General features: G+C 37.2%; 1 protein-coding gene across 2 annotated transcripts in view; it reads right to left on the minus strand.

The window, feature by feature from the left end:
* Window positions 1-20,297, minus strand: part of LOC121432245 (paired box protein Pax-2a-like) — a 38,150-nt gene extending 17,853 nt beyond the window's left edge. The window contains exons 1-4 of one of the 2 annotated variants that reach the window (XM_041630099.1): window positions 19,333-20,297; window positions 4,564-4,729; window positions 1,963-2,160; window positions 1,263-1,453 (exon numbers count right to left, since the gene is read on the minus strand). In XM_041630099.1, coding sequence (XP_041486033.1) covers window positions 1,263-1,453; window positions 1,963-2,160; window positions 4,564-4,729; window positions 19,333-19,495 — 718 coding nt within the window. In that variant the 5' untranslated portion in view covers window positions 19,496-20,297. The remainder of the gene's footprint in view (window positions 1-1,262; window positions 1,454-1,962; window positions 2,161-4,563; window positions 4,730-19,332) is intronic. The other variant, XM_041630100.1, reaches the window with a different exon arrangement.
* Window positions 20,298-22,731: the final 2,434 nt, after the last annotated feature.

A 22,731-nucleotide genomic window follows, 5' to 3' on the forward strand; every position in this document is an offset into this window, starting at 1 on the left:
TTTTTCTTTGCTCATTCCTCCTATTTACCTTTAGATACCATAAACCTTCTGTTCCTATATTTCTCTAACAACTACTCTTACCCCCGCCCAGCCCACCCCCCCAAAAAAAAGAGGGGGAGAGTAAAAACGTCTCAACGGACGGAAGTTTTGAAAACATTTCCTTTTTGCCTTTCAGAAAACAAACCTAACCTAATTTTATATTTTGAAATACATAAATCCTGACGTATATCCCCAAAGACAGATTTACAATGATGGAAGCGCTATTGTTGATAAAGCAGTCGGGGAGCCTCTATCTCCATAACGCCAAGAAGCCAAACAAAATAACTCTCAAATGTCAGAGAATATAGGACCAATCTGCCCCTTTCCACGATAAAAAATTGGGATGGAAAATATAAAGGGAAACAAAATTATCATGAAATATTGGATCTCGCATTGGCTCTGCAAAATTGATGCCATTAAAGCACCGGCATTTTTATGGCCAACGCCGTCGGATGGAGCTGGAGAGGGTCATTAGTGAGTCACGCTAATGAGAAATGGAGGCCAGAGACGGGTCATCCAGTATCTATTCAGATTAGCCGGAGATATGCAAATTAATAATGCAGATGATGATTGTGTATAATGTAGGTAATTGATCCCATGGTTTGGTGTGCAATATCGTTACAAACGGTAAAATGAAAAAAAAAGTTATTGACGGTATTGAACATTTTACGATATATTCCATTATCTATTATATTATCATCATCAACAGAAGCAAAAACATGACCTTTTCCACCATCATGATCATCACCGTCATCATCTTCATCATCACATCATCATCATCACCACCACCATCATCATCATTATCATCGCCACCACCATCAAATATGACTTCGAGACTTTTAGGTAATCAATTTCTAGTGGTTTCGGTGGTTTTCATGAAATCTTGGACCACCCAGGCCTAACCACAAGCAACATCACTACCACCGGCACCACCATCTTCAGCAGCAGCACTATCACCACCATCGTCACCCCCACCACCACTACCATTAAACACCAGCCGCACCATCACCGGCATCACCACCATTACCAGCAGCACCATCATCTCCACCACCTGCCACCACTACCACCATGCAACATCAGCAGCACCATCACAAATTACAACCATCACCAGCAAGCACCATCAGTATCACCACTACCATGCATAATCAGCAGCACCATCACAACCACCAACATCACCACCATCATCAGCAGCACCACAATAATGTATTATCAGCTTAACCTACCTGGGTAGAGTTCTCCCTTGATCCTCTTCTCCTGCTTGGGGATGCCCAGGATCCCGTTGATAGAGTAGGAGGAGCCCGTCCTTTCTGGGTCTCCAGGGTGGATAAGGGAGGATGGAGGGGAACCGGAAGTCGGAAGACATCCCGTTTGATGCTCATCGAGCTTCTTGTCTCCGAGTTTGTTCCTTACAATCCTGAGAAATTAAAGAAAATCAAGAATATTGTATTATTCACTGAGCATAGCTGGTGTCCAGGGGAGTGTATCATGGAGCGAATAGTAAATGACAGCTGTTACAAGCCACTGAATTCCTTGCATCTAACTGGTTAAGAACAAATTAGACGATGGAATTCATTGATTAATTGTTTTTTGAAAAGCTCTTAAGATGATCAAAAATTGCATGCCAATTCAAACAGATAATCGTAGTTGATTATAGTGACCTGAAAACGAATCAATGATACCCTTTTCAATAAATCACCAAGAACAATCATAATGACTTAGTCTAGGAGAGATCACAGATGAGATGGCATCTTTCCAAACACCAGTAAGTATCTAACAGTATAACGTCTTCATTTGATATCAATATCTTTCAAATTGGCGACCATATTGATTGTTATTGTTTCAACTGAAACCACGGGGGAAAATTAAGATTGACACGACGGTGACCTTTGAGTTTAACCTTTGAACTTAACCCTGGAACCTTACCTGTTTATCGAGCTGACACTGGGGACGTTGTCTTTCTCGCACACACCCTCGGCCAACAGCCGATCCCGAATCTCCCAGGCAAACATGGTCGGGTTTTGTCGTTTATAATCGGCAATCTTCGACACCACCTTCGGCGTCGCTACCTTGGGTTTACTGCCTCCAATAACACCGGGTCGTATTGAGCCGGTTTCATAATATCTGAAGGAAAATACAATTAAGATTGTTTTGATATGACATGGTTACTCTTAAGTTTATGATATAAACCATATTTCTACAAAAATATTAATGCCACATTGTAAAACTGGAGTGCTATAAAAACTGAAACAAGTTGGTGCCAATGGTGTCAGGGTCACACCATAAGGTGTTAAATTGCACCATACAGATGAAGTATAACACCAAAGACTGTATAAGTATAAACCAGATGTGTTCTATTACTAGTAATACCGATAGGCGTTGAAGTAACACCGAAACAATTTACACCGGAACAAAATGACTGGTGCGGTCGTCTACGTACAGCAATCAACACTGCAACTTCAGTGCTGTCCAAATTGGCAACTATGGACTTAGGTTATGAAAGATGTATTGAATAAGTAGATAGCTTCATATTAGCTTCGAGATCTCAAATGCGATATTCTTGCTGGTGCTTATGTCCGGCTCCTTTTTTTTTCTTTCTCAATTTCGGAGGTCAATTGGATTTTTTCGACCAAGACAGCGTCGGGTTCACAATGTTTATATAGACCAGTTTTCGTGAATCTTTTATTTCAATCCAGTGTGCCTATCATGTGACCTCAAACACTGTGGGCTCGTCATGCAGACAAAGTTATGCCCTCTTCACCAGCTAATCAACCCGCCATCTATTTTTCATCAAGATATCAAGGTTGGCAAAACGGCAACATTACAGACTTCATCGAAGCTTCATGACGGCTCATGAATTATTATTGCGCGTGAATCACGGTTGAAGCTAGTCGCCAATTTCGGGCGCCCGGGCGATCACAGTCAATACATCCGTGGGCTCAATCTCGCGCGGGATTCGGTGTATACAGACAGCCGACGGGTGATGGGCGGGATAATTTATGAATGTTATTATTTCATAAACATGGACCGCTCGACGAAGCAGGAAAATTATGTGATTATTGCTTACCTACCAGAAAATGAAATACGATATGGCATATGCAGGTGCAATTAAATTGATATTAAATCATAGTTCCTGGTGCGAGTCAATGGGGATATTGGGCTCTGCCTCTGCCAATAAAGAACCGGGCAGGCTAGCGCTAATCATCAGCGTGACAAATCTTGTTTTTTGGCATGTCTTGCTCATAACATATACACATTTCACAAGTGCGTGGATGTTTCACGATATGTTGATAAACTATGAACCATAGACTCAATAAGCGAAAGAGGTGAATAATGGTCAATTATTAGGATGTAATTATTAAAACTTTGAATTGTTTGGAGAAAAATATGTGATTATTTCGCAAACTACGGTAGTGGGTGTTTCGTTGTGATTGGGGGTAATTGGAAAGTTGCGGCTCTCTAAATGCTGACGAAAATGTTTTTTTGCTAAGTGCATTATATTTTCAAAATCCAAATTTGCATTAAATTTCATGGAGTATCTGTCAGATTGCCATTCATTTTTCTTGTAGTCACTTATTTCTCGGAGAACGACAGACTACACTCAAATAACTGCTACCGAGACTATGTCAGAATCAATTATCTAATTTTACACGGTAAAGTATTTTTACTTTTTAGTTAAAATTATTTATGTTTTTTATTTCATCTTGATCCTTTTGTGTCTTATTGTATTTAAAAAGGGTTTTGTGTATAAAAATAAGACCAATATTCAAATTTGCAAGCGGTTTATCTAAGCGTAGTATATTTCTCCACGAAACAAAAAAAAAACCTACGCAACACTCATCCTTTGTTCATCCAAACTTTCCATCACTTTCAATGATATTATGACTTTATGACAGTTCGTGGACACACACACACGAAATATATATATTGATGACACCCCAGGAACTGAGCGACATGTTCTAAAAGGTGTACAGATGGTCGCCATGCCAAATTTAGACGGGGCAAATTAAATCGAGATGCACCGGGGTCTATTATGATGCTGCCGCTATCGTACATCCAATAGATTTACCAAAGACCCGGCCACTAAGCCCAGAATAGTAACATCGCAGCTGGGTGGATAGCGTAATGACTCCTCAGTGATTAACTTCTTTTTTTTTCATTTCCCTCATTTTCTTCCCTTTTTTGATGGGGAGGGGACAGAAGGATTGTACTTCCGTTTGATGAATATTGTCGGGTATTATTATTACCCTTCTCTTGTCCTGGGTTTCATTATTATAAATTCAAATCAAATAAATGAATTGAAGTGACTGAAAATAATTAGGATAAGAGTGATAATATAATAGTATATTAATTATATTAATTATGATATAAATAACAATAATAATAATCATCATCACCATAATAATGCATTATGATGATGATAATAAAACGTTAACAACTACAAAGATACTATACGCCGACATCACTGAGGCACCTTTTTCCTATAATTGACGTCCCCAACCCAAGTTTATGAATATTCATTCTTACCTGCCGAGGATTTTCGATACACAACCGTGTGAGACCCGTAGTTGTCTTGAGATGTCGCACGGCCGGACGCCGCTGTGTGCGAGGTCGACAATGCGCTGGCGGACGACATCGGGCAACGGTCTACCGTTTACGAACACACCCCCTAGTTGATTTACGCCCCCATGACCTGTTTGAAGACAGAAATTAAAGAATAGTTGTCACAAAAATGTTGAAACGAGAAAGTAAATAATTTAAATTTACTACCTATATGAAGTATAACAATATTATTTTTCATGACAATATATTGAATAAAAATATAAATCAGCAATAATGATAAAAATCATTGATCAAATAATACAGATGTGACAAATTTATAAAATAATACCAATAAATTATCGATAAACTGGCAATAATTGTACTAATTTTCAGACGCTGGTCCCATGAAGTGTTTTATGATTCTGTCAAATAATAACAGTAAAATATTAGGTTGTGGAAATATAACAGAAGTTTTATCATCATCAATGTGTAAGTTAGTATTTGTGTTGATAGAATAATAAAACGCATAGCGCTGAAGGTACACTATTCACTGACAAAAAAACACTGAATATTTTGTTTTCAATCAATAAACCAGTGTACATTGGGAGGGAAGTAATCAACCACAAAATATTTGTGTGGGCTTTTATTAGTTTGTTTGCTTGCTTGAGTCAATATATAAATTATCTCTGTGATTATATTCAATTGTTTTGATTTTTATTAATCACCTAAGGGATAATAAATGGATACAAAAGCGTGCACTTTTCTCCATTTAGGGCAATATAAGGGGCAGTGTTCCTTTTTTGTTACCAACGATAATATCCTTAAATATCGATAATATCCGAAAATATGATTTTCTCCCTTATTCATTGAATAAATACGAAATTTCTCTTACGTTTCAAACATATTCTGATCAGAATTCAAGAAGGAATAAGTTTATGCCATATTATTCTTTTAATGTCGGATAGATTAATGAATTATATAATACACTAGCTGCGATATGTCAAGGAATTTTTATGAGTCATGATTAAGTGGCAAATATCGTTCAAATGACAAAAAAAAAGTGAATTGGATAATTCACAAGGAAAATAGGCAAAGCGATCGATTTTAAAGTATTATCATATATCATAACCTTCGAATTGATTTGCAGTAGCGAATCTTTCCCTTAAAATATCATGAACCCTTTTTTTGTAAAATGGCCGATATTGACTCTATTTGGTATTACTTTGTCTTGGCAATCCCTGACAATGCAGGCTTCAGTCAAACTAGCAATAAGAACGGAAACAACGTCCCCCTATCACTCACTCTCGGAGTACGCTCGCCATGTTTGCCCAGGAATCCGATTACATGTTGGATTTCTAAATCCTCATTTTGGCGACATTTCATCCGCATTTTGCCTTTTTCCCTCCGCCGTACAATGCAAGAACGTGTCTGTCAATTGCAATTCGGTGGCACCTTCACCCGCAGCGGCGCATGTTGAGACACATGAAACCTGCTCGCAGAAGGTTGAATATAGTAACCTTATTTTGCCTGCCCTCCCGAGGTACGGCACCGGATAAATCCGCCGAGTAAACACGGCTCAGCCGAATAATTGTTTTTGTTTGCCGATAAATGTCGAGGCAGGAAGTTATTTTGATACAGCAAAATTATATTTTGACTCCAGGAGTATTAAAAAAAAGAAAGTCATGCGTGTTTGGAACGAAGTGACTTTTGTGCTTTCTGAAGAAAGATTTCTAAGTTTTTACGGTAGTCAAATTCAAAACAATTCGCATTGTGTGGACATTAATGGTTGTACGGAGTATTCCAACAGCATTTACAGCTGAGTCAGTTAGCATGCATGGTTAAATTGTTTTAAATGACTTGATTGAAAACAAACTAGCATAAAAGAAGTGATATAATTATTAAATTATTATGAAATATATTGTTTCCATTGATATAGGCATAAAACCAGAATAATTATAACCCCACCTCCTATACACACTAGAACAAACATGTGATGCCCCTGTGGATGTATTTTTTCCTTTTTGATCATGCTAATAATGACATTTCGAGTCATTCACTAGTTCTTAATAGGCATGATCAGGACACATTACTTTAACATTCAGATTCAGTTCTTTGCAAGCTGTAACTGTATAGGTCAATAAAGCCACAAATGAACCATAAACTCTGAATGAACGAAATGTTTAGGGTACCAGTATGCAGAAATTGATTTTAAAATAGTTTTCGCCGTCAATGAACTCTCTGCCTCGCGCAAACACAAAACACAGTCGCTAAGACGTATCTATTTCTGTCCTCACCATGAGTTAAGAAAAAAAAATCAAGCAATGTTTTGATGCCACTACCCATGCATATAGCACTGGCATGACTGGGGTCGTCGCTGCATGCCATGTCCTACTCACGGATAAAAAAATGTAGAATGGGTAGCGTGCCTCCCCCCCCCCCATCCCGTTCTTCTCGAGGGGTAAACCATAACCCAATGCACCAACCGTGAAAACTTTTGACAGCAAAGTTGGCTGCGTTGGTCACCGGTCCGTGCCGATGGTTTCGGCGCGAAAAACTCGTCACCCAAGACGCTAGCCAAGAATTCATGATGACGAAAGGGTATATTATACATAACAAACGACCAGTAAGTGAGAAAGGGGAAGAGAGAAGGGGGTAGATGGCGGGGGACATGGCATAGAATAACTTTTTATTGATATACTGATTTTCCGGAAACACTTTGAATGTCCCACCCATCACGCATCAGTATAAAAATAAAACGTATCACAACGCCACACAAAATACGCACCAAAATTTAACACGTTTATAAAGACGCCATGACTTAAAAGAAAGGCTGTTTAAGTATAATTTCCATGCTGTAATGACGGTTTTGAGACCGAATAATACGCTGCGAGTGAGATTTACACTCAAGTTTGAAATTCATTAATACGATAATAATCAACTCGCAATACCATGATTGCAGCATATGTATTGTTTGTCAAACTTTTTGTGAAAAATCGAACGTTCGACGAACTAAACCCACACGTTAAGTTTCATATTTTGACAACTGTCATTATAGTCATGATAGTTGATATTTCGTAATCGATATATTTTTTTTATTTGTTTAATAACATTATCTCCCACGTCTCAAGAAAATGTGTTACTGTAATTATTATCTCACATTATACCGTTGAGTAAATACTACTTGTTTCGGTTTTAGTACTTTGTTAATTTTCTAGGTTTCACCCCAAGAAAAGGATTGACTCCTATAACAAAGTATCTACGGTATAAAACATCACAATAACATGACAAATATACCTATATTATAAGTAATAGATTGCTTTTCATGAACATATTTAAAGAGGGTTAGAAACAGATATGGATAGATAGATAGATAGATAGATAGAGTGGCCGCTTCATGAACAAGAGGTCGTGGGTTCGACCCCCGGCCGAGCCATACATACCAACAACTTTTACAAATGGAACTTCTACCGAGTAGCATGGCGCTCGGCATGTTAGAACTGTAGAACTGAGAAGGCTAATAATAACACGTTTTGTTATGCAAGGCTGGTAGAGCAATTTTATAACTGAAGTAACTAACCTAACCAAACGTTATTCTTAAGGGGGCAAGAAGAGGAAGGGGCATGCAGGAAGAGGCTAGAGTGAGGGGCACCGGGGACATGATCGACATAAGTGATGGAGAGTGGGATGCGGACTGTGACATAAGGGGGTAGGGGTGAACGAGCGATTTGGGAGCACCCGCTCCAACGCCTTCCTCGCACGCGACCTCGCTACACAAGTCAGAAGAAAACAAGAAAATCTGGATAATATTGTGTCTGCTTTATCACCGGTCCTCAACCGTGAACCTATCTTCACCTATGGTGTCCCTAAACACGCAAGACATCCACTAACACTATTTTTTTAAGTCGTCAATTTCCCACGAAACCTTCGCCGACTGTCTCCTATAACTTTCACTCACAGAGTTAGAGAAATTAAACAATTAACGGTTATTTCAATGATAGATAATGATAATACAAAACATTTGATACGGGTGTTTCTAAGCGCTCTGTTTTCTGTAAAATTATAATTAAACACCGGATTTAAAACAAAATGATTGGACCATAAGGTTATACAAAAAAGTCACACACATAATCTTCGGTAATAACAAAATAAAGATAGCTGTTGTGCATCTAAAAATGAGAGTTGTCAATCGACACAAGAAACCGATTTTATACATTACTGTTGGCTATGTAGTATGTCGCCATAATGGATTTTCAACGAAGGGTTTCCTAAAAGTGCAAATAAGACTAAAATGTATGCCTTTCAATCAACATACTCCCCTTTCAGAATGTTATGTTTTTTAAGCGCAAATATTCACTGCTGGATGATAAGCGCCGTATTAGCTAAAAGAACCACAAAAACAAGTGACTATGTCAGGTAATTCATTCGCTTCATCAGTTTCAATCCAATATCACGTTACTTATGTACATTTCTTTCCATCTTTGAATCTCATAAAACTACTTTTTTTAAATCTGTCCTTTGACATATTAACACACCAAATGGATGTTTCTAAATTCTAATATCCGTGTTGGAATACAAGGTATCTGCTTAACTCCCAAAAAGATGCTTAAGCAACGTCACTTTATCAACAACAAAAAACCTTTCCGTTTTTCCCTCTTTTCTGCCTTTTGGGGAATCCTTGCACAATCCGGATAAACACCTAAAAACGAAGCAACGATCTTATCTAATTCCGAGATCAATTAGGGTTATAATACCGGGCTTTGGTGTGGTCGGAGAGTGCGAAATGAGGGGGGGTGGGGTGTTACAGAGGGGAGCTGGAAGCAAGGACGTTATTTTCCGCTCATCCGTCATCTTACTCTGATGGTGAAGTGGCAGTGGTAATAGGGGATCGTCTGGAATTAGCGGCTCAATATGCTCGGAATAATTTAACAACGTCTCCAGACATCGAGGCTATTAAATTGGGCGGTTTCGGAATCCATTCAGTTATCAACTATACATATTTTTATATTTCATTTTTATTTATTTATTTATTCATTTATCTATTTATTTATATATTTATCTATTTATTTATTTATCTATTTATTGATTTATCTATTTATATATTTATCTTTTCATATATTGGGAGTCATCCGTGTTGTCAGGTACAGAATCGTCTCTGTTTTAATATAAATACTCAAATTAAATTTTGTAGAATAAACAAATATATAATAACAAAAAAGTTTGTCCGTAAAATCGAAATATTAATGTTCACTTCATTGATATAATGAAAAGAATAATCGGAATCATTTGCATCGAGATCATGGAAAATTATTTTATAGATAGTTTGCTAGGATAATTTCACTGGGCTGTTGCTTTGAAACAGTAAAAAAAGCTATTATGCAAATCAGCCTTTGAATCAAATAAAAAGACTATTTTTTCATAATTCGAATTATTTATTAATTATTTTATTGTGAATGAACCTAAGCAAAACGCAAAATTAAATCCGTGCATGCCAAAATCAATTCAACTGAGGTCGTGTTGATCACGTAGGAATGCATACAGTATGGTATCCGCGCCGAGCAAATTAGACAAAAGGCACAAGCGTTCGAAGTTCGAACACGTAAAGTGAACGTGTGTGAGGAGCTGCTCCGTGCTGCGGGGAGATCACCCCGAAAGCTCGGCGTGGGTTAATACCCAAAAATCGAACGACGAATTGCGAAGGTGGCATCGTAACCTCGACGGATAATGTGCCCGGAAAGTCAGGGGCACGTGTACGACGCACGCTCGCTATCTGCTCCAGCTAAAAATGATGACGAGTCGAGCCGTGCGTGTGTCATAATGTTAAAGTTATCATAGTTGATACGCTCCTATGCTTATTCTGTATCCCTTAAACTGAAGAAAATATACATAGCTAATGCCAGAATGCTTGTTAATTACTGATGCTAGTGTTGGCGATAAACTTATCAGAATGTATTTCTACCAATAAATTTATCGATGTCACATTATTTTTATTTTTTTTAATATCACTGTGCGAATTATCTGAACATAATCAAACAACCGCTTTCACTATGTTAAAAGCATATCAACCATAAATGTCAAAACATCCTTCATAATATATGCATAAATCTTGAAAGTTCCTTAAAATAGATTATTCTCAATATGTTGCATTACAATTATTAATAATCATAAAAATAATAGCCAAGTTTTATATAGCGCTTTTCCCAGAATGGTTCAAAGCGCGTTACAGCTTATTATTACCCCGGTCATACGATTCAATATTAACATTTTTTGTCTACGCGTTAACAAAGTCAAGAGTTTACAGTCAGCTTTTTTTTTCGATGTAACAGTTAACGTTTGAATGTCATATTCTTCTTGAGCACGGAAATTTTCTTGTTTGTTAGATGCAAACTCTTCGTCCATGTTCAAAAAACCTTTTTAATGATAATGACAACACAACGTAACCTTGAAACCGAATTATGCTTTATAGTCACATATTTCTTTGATGACACTAAATTTCATCTCTCGGTTAAAAATGACAACAGCGGGAAGTGGCCCTAGTAATATCTAATGCAAAATTTATCTTATCTCATAAAATTATGGAAAACTCTTCCATCAATACAACGTTGTCAATATTATTTCTGGAACACCGCGGTTTTATATACAGATCGTCAAATGCGATTTCATTTTATAACAAAGCTCGCTGAGTCCTGCCCCTGGCGCGGAGCATAATATCCAATTTGAAAGGTGTAATGAATTCTTTTATCGCTAAACCCAGTGCATGTATTATGAATCGGCCAATTATACCTACCTATACCCAACTATTCTCCACCGGCGTGAAGTAACCGTGTTAATTAAAAACCCTGCCCCAAATGAAGCGATGTTATTATAGAGTGCCGATTCCGAAGCAAGAATAGACTTGAAAATGCCATTCACTTGTCGGAATCATGACCTATTTTGTTATAAGTTTACCTATCGTTCACATGGACTCGTGTATTCAACTTGAGAAAGTTCAAATTGATTCTGATAGAGTAACGACGACTAATGAGATTAGCGCACCGTTAATCCCAACTGTGTGGTGTAAATGAAAAGACGGATATAAAAAGAAAAACGTTCAGACAATGAAAATGGATACGATGAGGTTTAAGATAAAAACGGAAATGACTCAAAGAAACCGAATTGGATTGGATAATTAGGTCGTTAACCCAACTTTAAGAATACCTTAATTCCTTTAAAGAATTAAATTGATGGGAAAGAGGCTTCCTTGGAAGCTCACACGTCTTATATTATTACTAATCCTAAAGTAATTTCAACTTGAACTGCTTAACAGCCAAAAGACCAATTCCGGTTTCTTTTGATCTTTACCGCCTGTATCTATTGAACTTTTTTTGGTATTTGATTATCGTATTCTTATGATATTGGATTGGATTCTTACACTCTAAAATGGGTGTTTAATCTGACACAATTTGGTGTCATCAGAGCACCACACCTTAATGTCTATTAAACCCTAGAATTTCAACATAACACCGAACCGTCTTAAAGTAACAACTAGATTTGTCGTGATCAACATCCAAGGGGGTTGAGTTAACACCAAATATCTAACATCTATAATGACCGGTGTGGCCTTAACACCGAAGTAAAATGACCGATGTCGTCATCTGTGCCTATACATCAACCAAACACTATTTTTTAGGCGTATCCAGGAGAAACGAGATGAAGAGGATAAGGAGGAGAACGGGGAGGGGTAGAAAGAGAAAAAGAAAGCAAGCAAGAAAAAAGGAAAAGGAACACATAAATAAACAGACAGAAGAAAGATTATGGAATAGAAAGAACGATGGATCAGAATGTATAGATCATTAAGATATACTCTTTAATCAAGCAATGTATGCTGGTAGTCTAGACTCCACGCCTAAGATCTTCTGGAGAACTAAGGTGTCTCTTTTTGGAGCTAATTAAGTGCGCGGTGAGACACTACTTTATTCAGCAATCAGTGTATATTCTTCTTTTCGTATTGCATATTTGCGGTAGCTATCGGACTCAGAGTTACCTTGTATCATTGGGAATACAAACACGAGATATTAAAGTGCATTGCCTTCGATGAGATACAGCATAATATACCGCGGTCAGCTTAACATTTCATGTAATTGATACTATTATTGTTATGTGTTTGAAAAGCCACCTTCTTATTGATAAAAAAACACAAATATCCTCGGGAGAGGGGAAGAGGGGGAAGTAAATCCTTCTTTCTTATTTTTCTTGCAACAGTTAAGTCAATATATAACTATCGGTTGCTAATACAGCGGGTATAATAGCTAAACGCGTAACAATGGCTTCGCAATTGTAGCCAAAACCACAGTGTAGGTTTATCGGAAAGGCTGCTTTTGTCCACAGCAAAAAAGGAAGACGTGAATTGCTCAACACAGCGCAGACGACTCCAGCCTTTCAATAGCGCCAAAAAGTACAGGTAACCCCCGACTCGAGGGCGTCTCTGAAAAACGAGTTGCGAAAGAAAAAAAAACTGTTTCCTTTTCTTTTATCCTCAAGTCAGATCAACTCGTATAACCCCCTGTGATGCGTAGTGTACATAGTTTATCGATTTGTGACAGCGATCGTTTAGACACTCTCATTTTTTCTCTCTCTCTTGCCCCAATTCAAAAATCGATGCTGGGCATTTAACCCTCACCTATTTTGTGAGGAAATTTATCAGGGAATGTTTCTGCATAGTCGAGTGTATGATAGTCCCAAGTATTCAAATTCTTGCCGGTCTGTCGCTCACACGAGTGTAGCACTCAAGCTTGTCACGTTTCGGCTGGAGGTAGGGGCTTCAGCTGACTTGAGAAAGAGTTCACGCTAAGGCCATCCCATCCCTCAACTTTTAACCCAACATTTCTGAATGAAACCTTCTTCATATGCAAATATATTATATTCGACTTCACCGACTCTAAATCATGAATATATAATATATCTAAAAATATCTTTCCGAATGATAGAGATAAAACAAAATTCCTTAACATATTTCCCACAATGCATTGATGCCTCCCTGATGCAACTTTAGAAAGTCAAGTTTGGGAGGGGGTGGTGTTGTAGAGTTTCTGACCCTTTTATCGTTTAAAATCATTATCAAATTGATTGTATTATCACCAGTATTTATGTTATTACGATCATTATTATTTGCATCATTATCACCAGTAATATAATCACTAGTATTGCTATTATTGTTGGCGTTGTTGATATTGTTAATATCAATATTATTGTTATTAGTAGTAGTAGTAGTAGACATCCCTCATTATCATCCTCATTACTATTATTATCATCGTCTTTATATATCATTAGACATTTCATGATTTACATTATAATTATTACATTGTTACTATCTTCACAACAGAAATAAAAATTACAGTCACGCCCCTCAAAGCGAGAGCTATGCTTCTATTTTATACTATTATTTATATTCTTCTAAGGACACTTTTCTTTAACAAAAACAAACATAGTTTAAATATATATTCCACAAGTTAAGTTCACCCAAGTTATTTGGAAAACCCCCCCAAAAAAATAAATGATGAAAAAAGCTTGTGGAATGTGGGACTTTGACACGCTTTTACTTCTAAACATCTGAATCGATACATAAAGGCTGAGACTGTAATTCATCTTGCCATTTTGTTTCTTCTACTATGTGAAAAACCTTCAAAAATGTGAATTGGAAGTACGGATCTAGCCCTGATCTAAGAAAGAACAGCAATAACTTATAGACATTCCTGAAGTTAATCAACTTAATTACTTGCCACAGTGCAACGCTATAAAGCCAATCAGATCGAGTTGATGTAGTAATAACGTGATGAATTCGGCGAGAAGTGGGTAATTCAAAAAATGGAAGCAGCTCATGTTTCAGAACGTTGGATTTTAATCATTATTGATTATAATTTATGTTGAAGGTCTATGTCGCCTCAGAGGGGGTGCTAATAGTGGTATCAGTTCGGCTTGGTTGGCCCAGCGGAACTCGCTAAATATTAAACGGGGATGGCTTGACAAGTTGATAAGGACGCACTTTTGCCCATGTTCGCTACGTTGTGTTGCACGTATAGAAATGGCGCCTCGCTTAAGGCGCCATTCTAGAAATATTAGGGGGCTCCGAAAGAGAATGAAATAACCTAATGTGGGAATGCATTTGACCGCGGGCATTGAGATGATAGTTTTGTTAGGCACAAATCTAACCTCTAGTAATAATGTTTACACTCTCATTGATTAACCTACCAAACTGCTTTTAAAAAGAAAATTTTTTTGTGTAAAACGATCGAGGATTATTTCTGACCAATTAACAGTGGGTGCATTCATATATCAACCAACTCCATTAGCATTTTAGAACACGGTACATTAACCGTAGGTTGTAAGTTGAGATATAAGATTAACCATAGAGCTATTTTTGTAATAGCTCTATGGATTAACATTATCATGATTATAGCATACACTTAAGCATTCACATGTCCATAATGTGATAATATTCATGTTTAAACCGAAGGTGGTGTATATTCAATAACATTTCTTTAAACTGAAATGAAATAAATCAGCAATCCTTGCCAACATGGTCATGAACATCATCAGCCTACACATTGAGTTATTGAACTTTCTTTCTGTTCTGTTATCAAAAAGTGCATTGCCTATTTGGGATACCTACAGGAGTCCTATAATCACCCCAGGAAAATTGTCCCCTTGTGATCGCATAGTCCTGAAGTCTTTGATCAATCTTAAATTAAGAATTCAGCAAGCAACCCAAGCAGTTCAAGTGGGAGTGTGATAATTCCTCTATGTTTTAATTCCGCTAGACTGTGTTAATCTTAACAAAGAAAAACAGCAAGAGGTTGGGATGTTTTATTCACCGATAAGGCTATGCTACCCTACTCCGCGCAAAATTGGCAATGTTTATAATCTCCGTTAGCATTTCATGCGCACGGGGACGAAATTCACTTGACAGTCTACAAGTTTGTCCTTTTCATTCTCCCTTTTTCGCCGGTTGTTACTTCTCCTACTTGTTCTTACCGTTTCCAATCGAGGTACATGTATTATTTCCGATGTTGACTTATGAGCTTGAAGGGGAGTTTAGCTTGGTAAATGTCGGGGAAAAGAAAAAAAATCGTGGCGCCTCGGGCTGCTATACAGCCAAGGACAGATTGTTGTTGTAATGGCGAGAGAATAACCACTCACCTTTCGTATTTCCGACCGATTATCGCATAAAAATGGGCAGTGAATTGAAATTGTCATAACTCGATTTTGATCTTGTGAATTATGTAAATATCCGGTCCACAATGCACGTGCGGTGTTGACCCATTAAATCGCGGGTAAGGCTTTAAACTGCTGAATTGCTGATATTATTAGTGAAGAGTGGTTTCATTTTGGCCATATTTTGTAACTACAGTACATTTATATGAGTCCAATTTATTTCAAATATATTTGGCAAACCAAGACATACATTTTCATTTAAACACACACATGCTTCCGGCTTGTAATTGAGTAAAACTTGAATAATGGAAAGAATACTCAAATAAGTAGTCGAATTATCAGTTAGTAAGTTATTGATCCATATTATGCATTAATACATAAATCAATTAGAAAATTCCTAAGCATGTGTGACTACATCATGGGTAGTATTCAATGAAATGATAGTTGTTTGAAGCAAGTGAATAAAGATTATGATAAACAATATTGAATATTTTTAAGTCAAACATTGGAATATTGAATTTGGATTTATAAATGTTGGTCAATTGAAATATACATACTTCAGTGGCATTCAAAATTTGGGAGTGGACAGCTTTTCAGAATATTCATCAGGGTAAAAATATTCAGTGAAACATTGGCTGACTTACACCCAGGCAGCCAATGATATCTATATGATGGACGGCTTTTCTACAGGGGGATACGAAGAATGCCTATTTGCCTTAAAAATTAATTGGATTATAAAATATAAATGCCCCCGCTGGTTCCGTGAATGCAAGGGCCACTCCGCACACTAAACCACAAAACGCGCACATCAACTCAAGAAGGAAAACTCAGCATCCATTCAGCAAAGTGACTGATTAAATGACAATAAATTCCAATAATCGTGTTTATGTTAACCTAACCACCGGAATAGATGTGTCTGTGTCAAGTTTTCATCATTTAATTCATAGTTGAATATTAGATACTTCAGGTCATAAATGATCATGATAGCACAATATCCTTCTGTTATTTTAATTGCACCCAATATACCGATTCATTTTTTTTCTAATTCCTGTTATTTTTATTCTTTTAAATTATATATTTTAATTATTTTTCTGGATGGAAATATAACTGCTCCTGCATTATATTCTTGTGTATCTTGAGTTTTGGTTTCATCAATTTGATTTCATTTGATTCCAGTAATATTTTCTGAATAAACATTACAACTGTTGATATTTAAAGTACAGATGCTCCGTGCAAATAAAACCACGAACATAGTTTTTATATACCGACATTATTATCATATGAAGGTAATATTTGATATATTTAGTTCATCTGTTGTATTTTCTCTTTCATTTCTTTGGTTAGTGCAATCACCATGATAAAACCGTTTTAAGGACAAAGATTTAAGCAAATAAGGACAATATTTTTTTCTATCTCTCTATTACTCAAAACAAGTAATTTGTGTCATAAACAACTGAACACTGGCTAAAATGTCACATTATGAAGGAAGAAATACCAAAAGATACATAACAATGACGTCATAACAGACATTAATAACATCGTGTCTTGTCCGACAAATTGGCAACACTCCTCCTCCTACGTTATATACCACGGCGTCTGTGGTATCAACAAATTGGTATAAATTGATCAAAGTTAGCGAATGAATGCCTCTAAATTCCCGGATAATCACGCTCGGTAATGAAAGGGAAATTAAACTAATCTAGTCTGGTGAAGATTGACATATTTTTATTACGGTATAGAGTTTATTTCTTTGCTATTCAATTTCCGGAAAATATCATAGGAGGTTTTAAATTTGTTAAAATGCATGATCATGCAGTTATTACTATTAGCTTATTAAGACAAGCTAATTTTTCCTGTTTGGAAAGTACCGCTTGTGGAATTGTGCACAATAAATTCTTATTAACCTCTCTTTTTACTGGAAATTAGTATGAAAATAATTTAAAAAACACAGTGAAATATCAAAAAGTATTTATAGAGAAAGCGAAGCAAAATTATTGAACTTGAAGATTTTACAACTATTGTTTAATTCCTTTTAATGAATTTTATTCTTACTCTTTTCACCACACAATATTGTATCTAGTCCTGATAAAAATTTGTGAATTTCACAAAGCTTTCTTGCAAAATAGTCTATCCATTTTCCCATTGATGGATTAAACAGATATTACATTTGTTTTATTTTGTTTTTTTTTTGGGGGGGGGGTGCTGCTACGTCACAGCGTGTAAAACTTGTAAAAAAAATCAAAATCCAATTGTTTCTCAGCCTTATAATACTGATATATATCAATGTTACGTGTTATATCGATCTAGCCAATATGTTTACTATATAGCTTCCCGGCTAGCCGCAGAAATTATCATAAATACATTATTAATTTTTCACCACATGAGTAAGCTTCATTCATTATCAATGGCACACTGCGCTTCGAGTTACCTCCCAAAGAACAATTCGTTACCTTTTTTTTCCAAGTGATTTTTCAATCATTTATTCTACCCGCATGTAATATGCATTTTGCAAATTGGATATGCAGCCGTTATACCACAAGGGGAAGATATTGATGTGCAATTATAACACAATAACATTGACACAGTGTATGGTATACCTATATTTTCTCCTCGCTTCTAGTCTACGTACATGGTCATGTCTGCAGCGAAGGTTTCATACTGTAACTGCTTGAAAGATTAACTAACACTCTTTCGAAAAATATTATTGATTACATAATTTGTATACAACTAAATTATGTAGGAGACGCCGCATTCAGGCTTGTAATTATTTAAACAAACAGTTTTTTAAAACAAACAGTTCGACGCTGGCATGTATCACTATCAATACATTTTGACTATAATATTCGCAAATGTGCTTGTCTTTCAGAATTACATTCTAGGTGATTTCTAGCCATTTACCAAGTACTGATGAAATGATTTTTTTTTAATTACACATCAAACAGATCGTTTTGATTGATAGAAAACTTAGACCTGAAAGATACGGAGCAATACAGTCGGGGAAACACGGTTTTACCATGCATGCTGTATATATTCGTGGTCGCACACCTTTTGCATTGGCGTTATAATTGAACTTTTGCCACTACCAGGATTTTGGTTGGGTAAAATAATTATGTAGGTATGCTGTCCGTTTCTGCACAATGCAACTTCTCTCCTTAAAGTGAAACTCTGCAGATATGTTATTTGTTATTATCATAAACAAAGTAATTAATAGCCGATACGTACATTTCTACCTATGAATTTCCCTGTAATATGCAAGCTTGCTATTGACAAAGTATTCCGTCGGCAGTAAAGTGCGGATTTAGGTTCTGACACACAAATTAAGTTATTCCTATGATGAATTATCATAGAAAGATACTAATCGATGATGGTGTGATATGTGCATGATCATTATGATTACCATGCAATCGTGAGAACGCGAGATGATTATGTCGCGCAGATTGTTCACAACGTTCACCTAAGCATATTATTTTTATTCGTATGGTGTATGATTGGAAAGTCGGTTTTCTCTTTGGTGACAGTTTTTCTTTCCTTTCTAAACCGTGTATTACCGAGAATAATAAAACTTACTCTTACATGCACCGTGTGTTAGCGTGGCACGTCGGTGAAAATCCATTACCATCGACATGGTGACTGGGTTGTGCGGGGCACCTGGCGGCGTGGTCTGTCGCTGGCATGATGCTGCTTGGCTCGGCAGGAAAGCCATGGTCGCTAAATTATTCTCTCCAAACATATAGGCTAAAAGAAACTCGGTCGAAATTACTCAGATGAAAGGACAAGGTCTGCTGGTTCGGGGTCCTTGTCGGCTAAATGCCCCCCGTAAGATGGAGCGGGGCCGGTGAGTTCACGGCTGGAGGATGGTAGGAGCAGACGATGTGCCCTCTGTTTTTCGTTTATTTTCCGCTCTGTGCTTGAGCAGTCGAGGGAGCTTAGCAGTGCGGAGCGATTAGCCGAAGCGACAATTCACCGGCTACCTCAATGGGCAAAATGGGTCTAGTGATCGGTCGCCCATACAATTGTATAGTCTTGGACGCACTACCGTATCTGTAGATCTGTGTCAATCGGTGGCGGCGTGCGCATACCAAAATATCAAAAAGTTCTGTCATGAAGTGCAGGACATCAAACAAGTCAAGTACTCGCTGGACCAGGTAAAATATTGATTGAATGACAATGTAATCAGTTCTCGAAACGGGTCCTTGGTTGGATAGGAAAATTGCTCAGAGAATATCGACGAGACCGTATCCACGATGAATATTGCATGAAGTTGATAACAGAAAAGAACCCTCGTTGATGTGCTTAAAGTTTAGCCAAGACTGGACGAAATGTGTCTCAATCACGAGAAAGGAGAAGAAATTGGAACGTCTTGAATGGGAGAAGATGCTTTGAATGACAAGTCGATGTTTCTTGACACGCGTTTTTCTAAGATCCATCGGACGGGAAATTATTACAATACAATAAAGTGTCTCGCAACTTATGAAGTTAGCCGTGCGTAGCCTCTGTAGGAGCCCTCTCGTGTGTACCCCGTTTCGTGTATCATGCACACACGGGCACGAGTCACGGACATTCCCACACAAAGCGACTGTAGAATGAGGCTCTTAGTTTCGCTTAATCGACCTGACTACAACCATGCCTGATTGGTCAATGGACAGTACGCATCGCCACAGGCGAGTGGCTACGAAACGTGTGATAAGCCAATCAGAGGCTCTATTACATGAATAAGTTTGCACGTGTGGGAGTGTCTCTCGCTTCAGTGCCACTCGTTCGCACAGAATCAAATCGACGGTCGCACACTGTCCTCACGCCATACGGCCAAGCATTCATTGATACTTTTCCCCCACTGGGCTTCTTTTGTCATCCTCTTTAGCCAATTCAACCCCTCTATTAACTTCTTCCCAACGTGGAAAACACACATATCACACTCTACACGATAATCTTTTCAAAAGCATCTCCCACCAGTCAGTCCTCTTGTTGATTCCAACACACGACAAATTATACCGCCTTTTCAATAAGACTGGGCTGATTTTGGTGGTTTTGCAAAATAATACTTTTCAAACCGCAGTCGGTGGCCAGTCCAAAAATCATTCAGTCTTTTATCAATATATTATGACGACTTCTGACTCTTTCCCCCACTTTATAAGAATTGTTACGTTAACAATGAGACGCCCAAAACTTCCGTTTCGAAACAATTACGCGGTGGAAGGGGGTCCGTATCAGATCGTTCCGACAATTTTTATGATTCGGCAGAAACTTGGTAAACAACATTCCTGCCGTGTTATGTGGGAATCAAATAAATGGACGTGAAAATGGAATTGACTTTTAACAATCTTCTCCTTAATTTCGAAACTTGACGTTCATTTAGTAAGATATCACGTCGATGATTACATCTCAGGGCGCACCTGAGGAATATGAGCGGTTACACTCGATTTTTGTTAACATTTGTCACGGATTGATAAACGAAAAAAAAAACTGTTGTAATCTAAAAAATAAAAAAAGTAGTTTTTAAGTGTTGAACATAGATTTTCGTTTAAAATTTTGCTCTATATTCTTTCTGACAATGCACGAATCAACAAAGTCAATTCGAACTAAATATAACCGCGACCGCATAATAAAATCTATGATTTACACTGTTAAAAAAACCCTGATTTTACAGAAAAATAAAAGAAGATTTTGCAGAAAGCAATACCAGAATCATTCTTTAAATTCATGAAACAGGAATTTTTCTGCAATTTAACAGAACAGGTCTGTTAGAAAAAGGGAAAAGAGTGTTTTATTTAAGGAAATTTGTAAGATTACACACACCAAATACCAATTTCCTGTAAGATTACGCAATCTGGTAAGATTACAGGTGTTCTCGAGACTCTGCTGCAGGAACTTCTTTTAGTTTAAGGATAAATTTTCTAACAGTGTACATTACTCCATGTGAAAAGGAGCTATTGTTCTTTTTTTCTGGAGACTATATTACGTTATACAACGAAAAAAAAATTCAGCAGTTTACATGGTCATTTACAGCATTTTTTCATAGGAAGATGGCATACTCGTAAATGTTTATTAAAATGTTTAAAAATGCATAAGCGCGAGAGAGAAACGTTCAATCTAATTACGGGAGTATTTCTTCTTTTTTAGATGAAATCTCGCAAAAATTCACAAAATAAAAACAAGTTAAAGTTATTAAAAATAGCCTCAACCCACCCCAACCCTCCTTAAAGTTTGAATACTAAGATATTACTAGGAGTTTAGCAAAATAAAAACACAATATGTTATTTTGTTTTAACTAAGTCATGCAAGTATTGTATGTTAAACTCTCTGATTCGTAAGGTGGCTTGGGATATTTTCCCACTGTCCTTTACAGTGACCGTATGAAACCAATTATGCATGTCATCGCTTAACATTCCTTTAAAAAAATGGTGACATCAACCGATAGCAAGCTATTGAAGCCAAGTAATTTATTTTCAGTTGGACTTCTTCCCGCGGTTGGTGGTGATGATGATGATGACGATGTTATTGTGTTTCCAAAAAAAATAGGGCAAAACTGGGAAGAGTGCAAGTGTGATTATCCTGAAAATATGAATGATAATAAACTGATAAGAACTTGGGCTCAGGCGAGCAATATTGCTTTTGTTTTAATTACCAGATCTCATCAGCTGCCACTGTAAGCCGCCATCGAAATGAGGGAGAGGGAGTGGGTAGGGAAGAAAGAGAGAGAGAGGAAGATGTGGGATAGTAAAACAAAAAAATCTCCGGTCTTTTCGATATGACAGGCCGAAGCTTCCCCGCCGCGGTGTTCGGCTTGGGCTGCCATGCATGCGCCGCACGGTGCTTTCTGTGACATCGAAACCCGTAATTATGTTCCTCCTTTCCCCTTTATCCCTTTCCCCTTTTTGTCTTTAAATTTGCTTAAAGGTCGGGGAGGTATAAATCTATCATTAGCATATTTGGATAATCGGGTACGAAATGATGAGCCGTGCAAGA

Source organism: Lytechinus variegatus, chromosome 18, assembly GCF_018143015.1.
Source record: "Lytechinus variegatus isolate NC3 chromosome 18, Lvar_3.0, whole genome shotgun sequence".
Lineage (NCBI taxonomy): Eukaryota > Metazoa > Echinodermata > Echinoidea > Temnopleuroida > Toxopneustidae > Lytechinus > Lytechinus variegatus.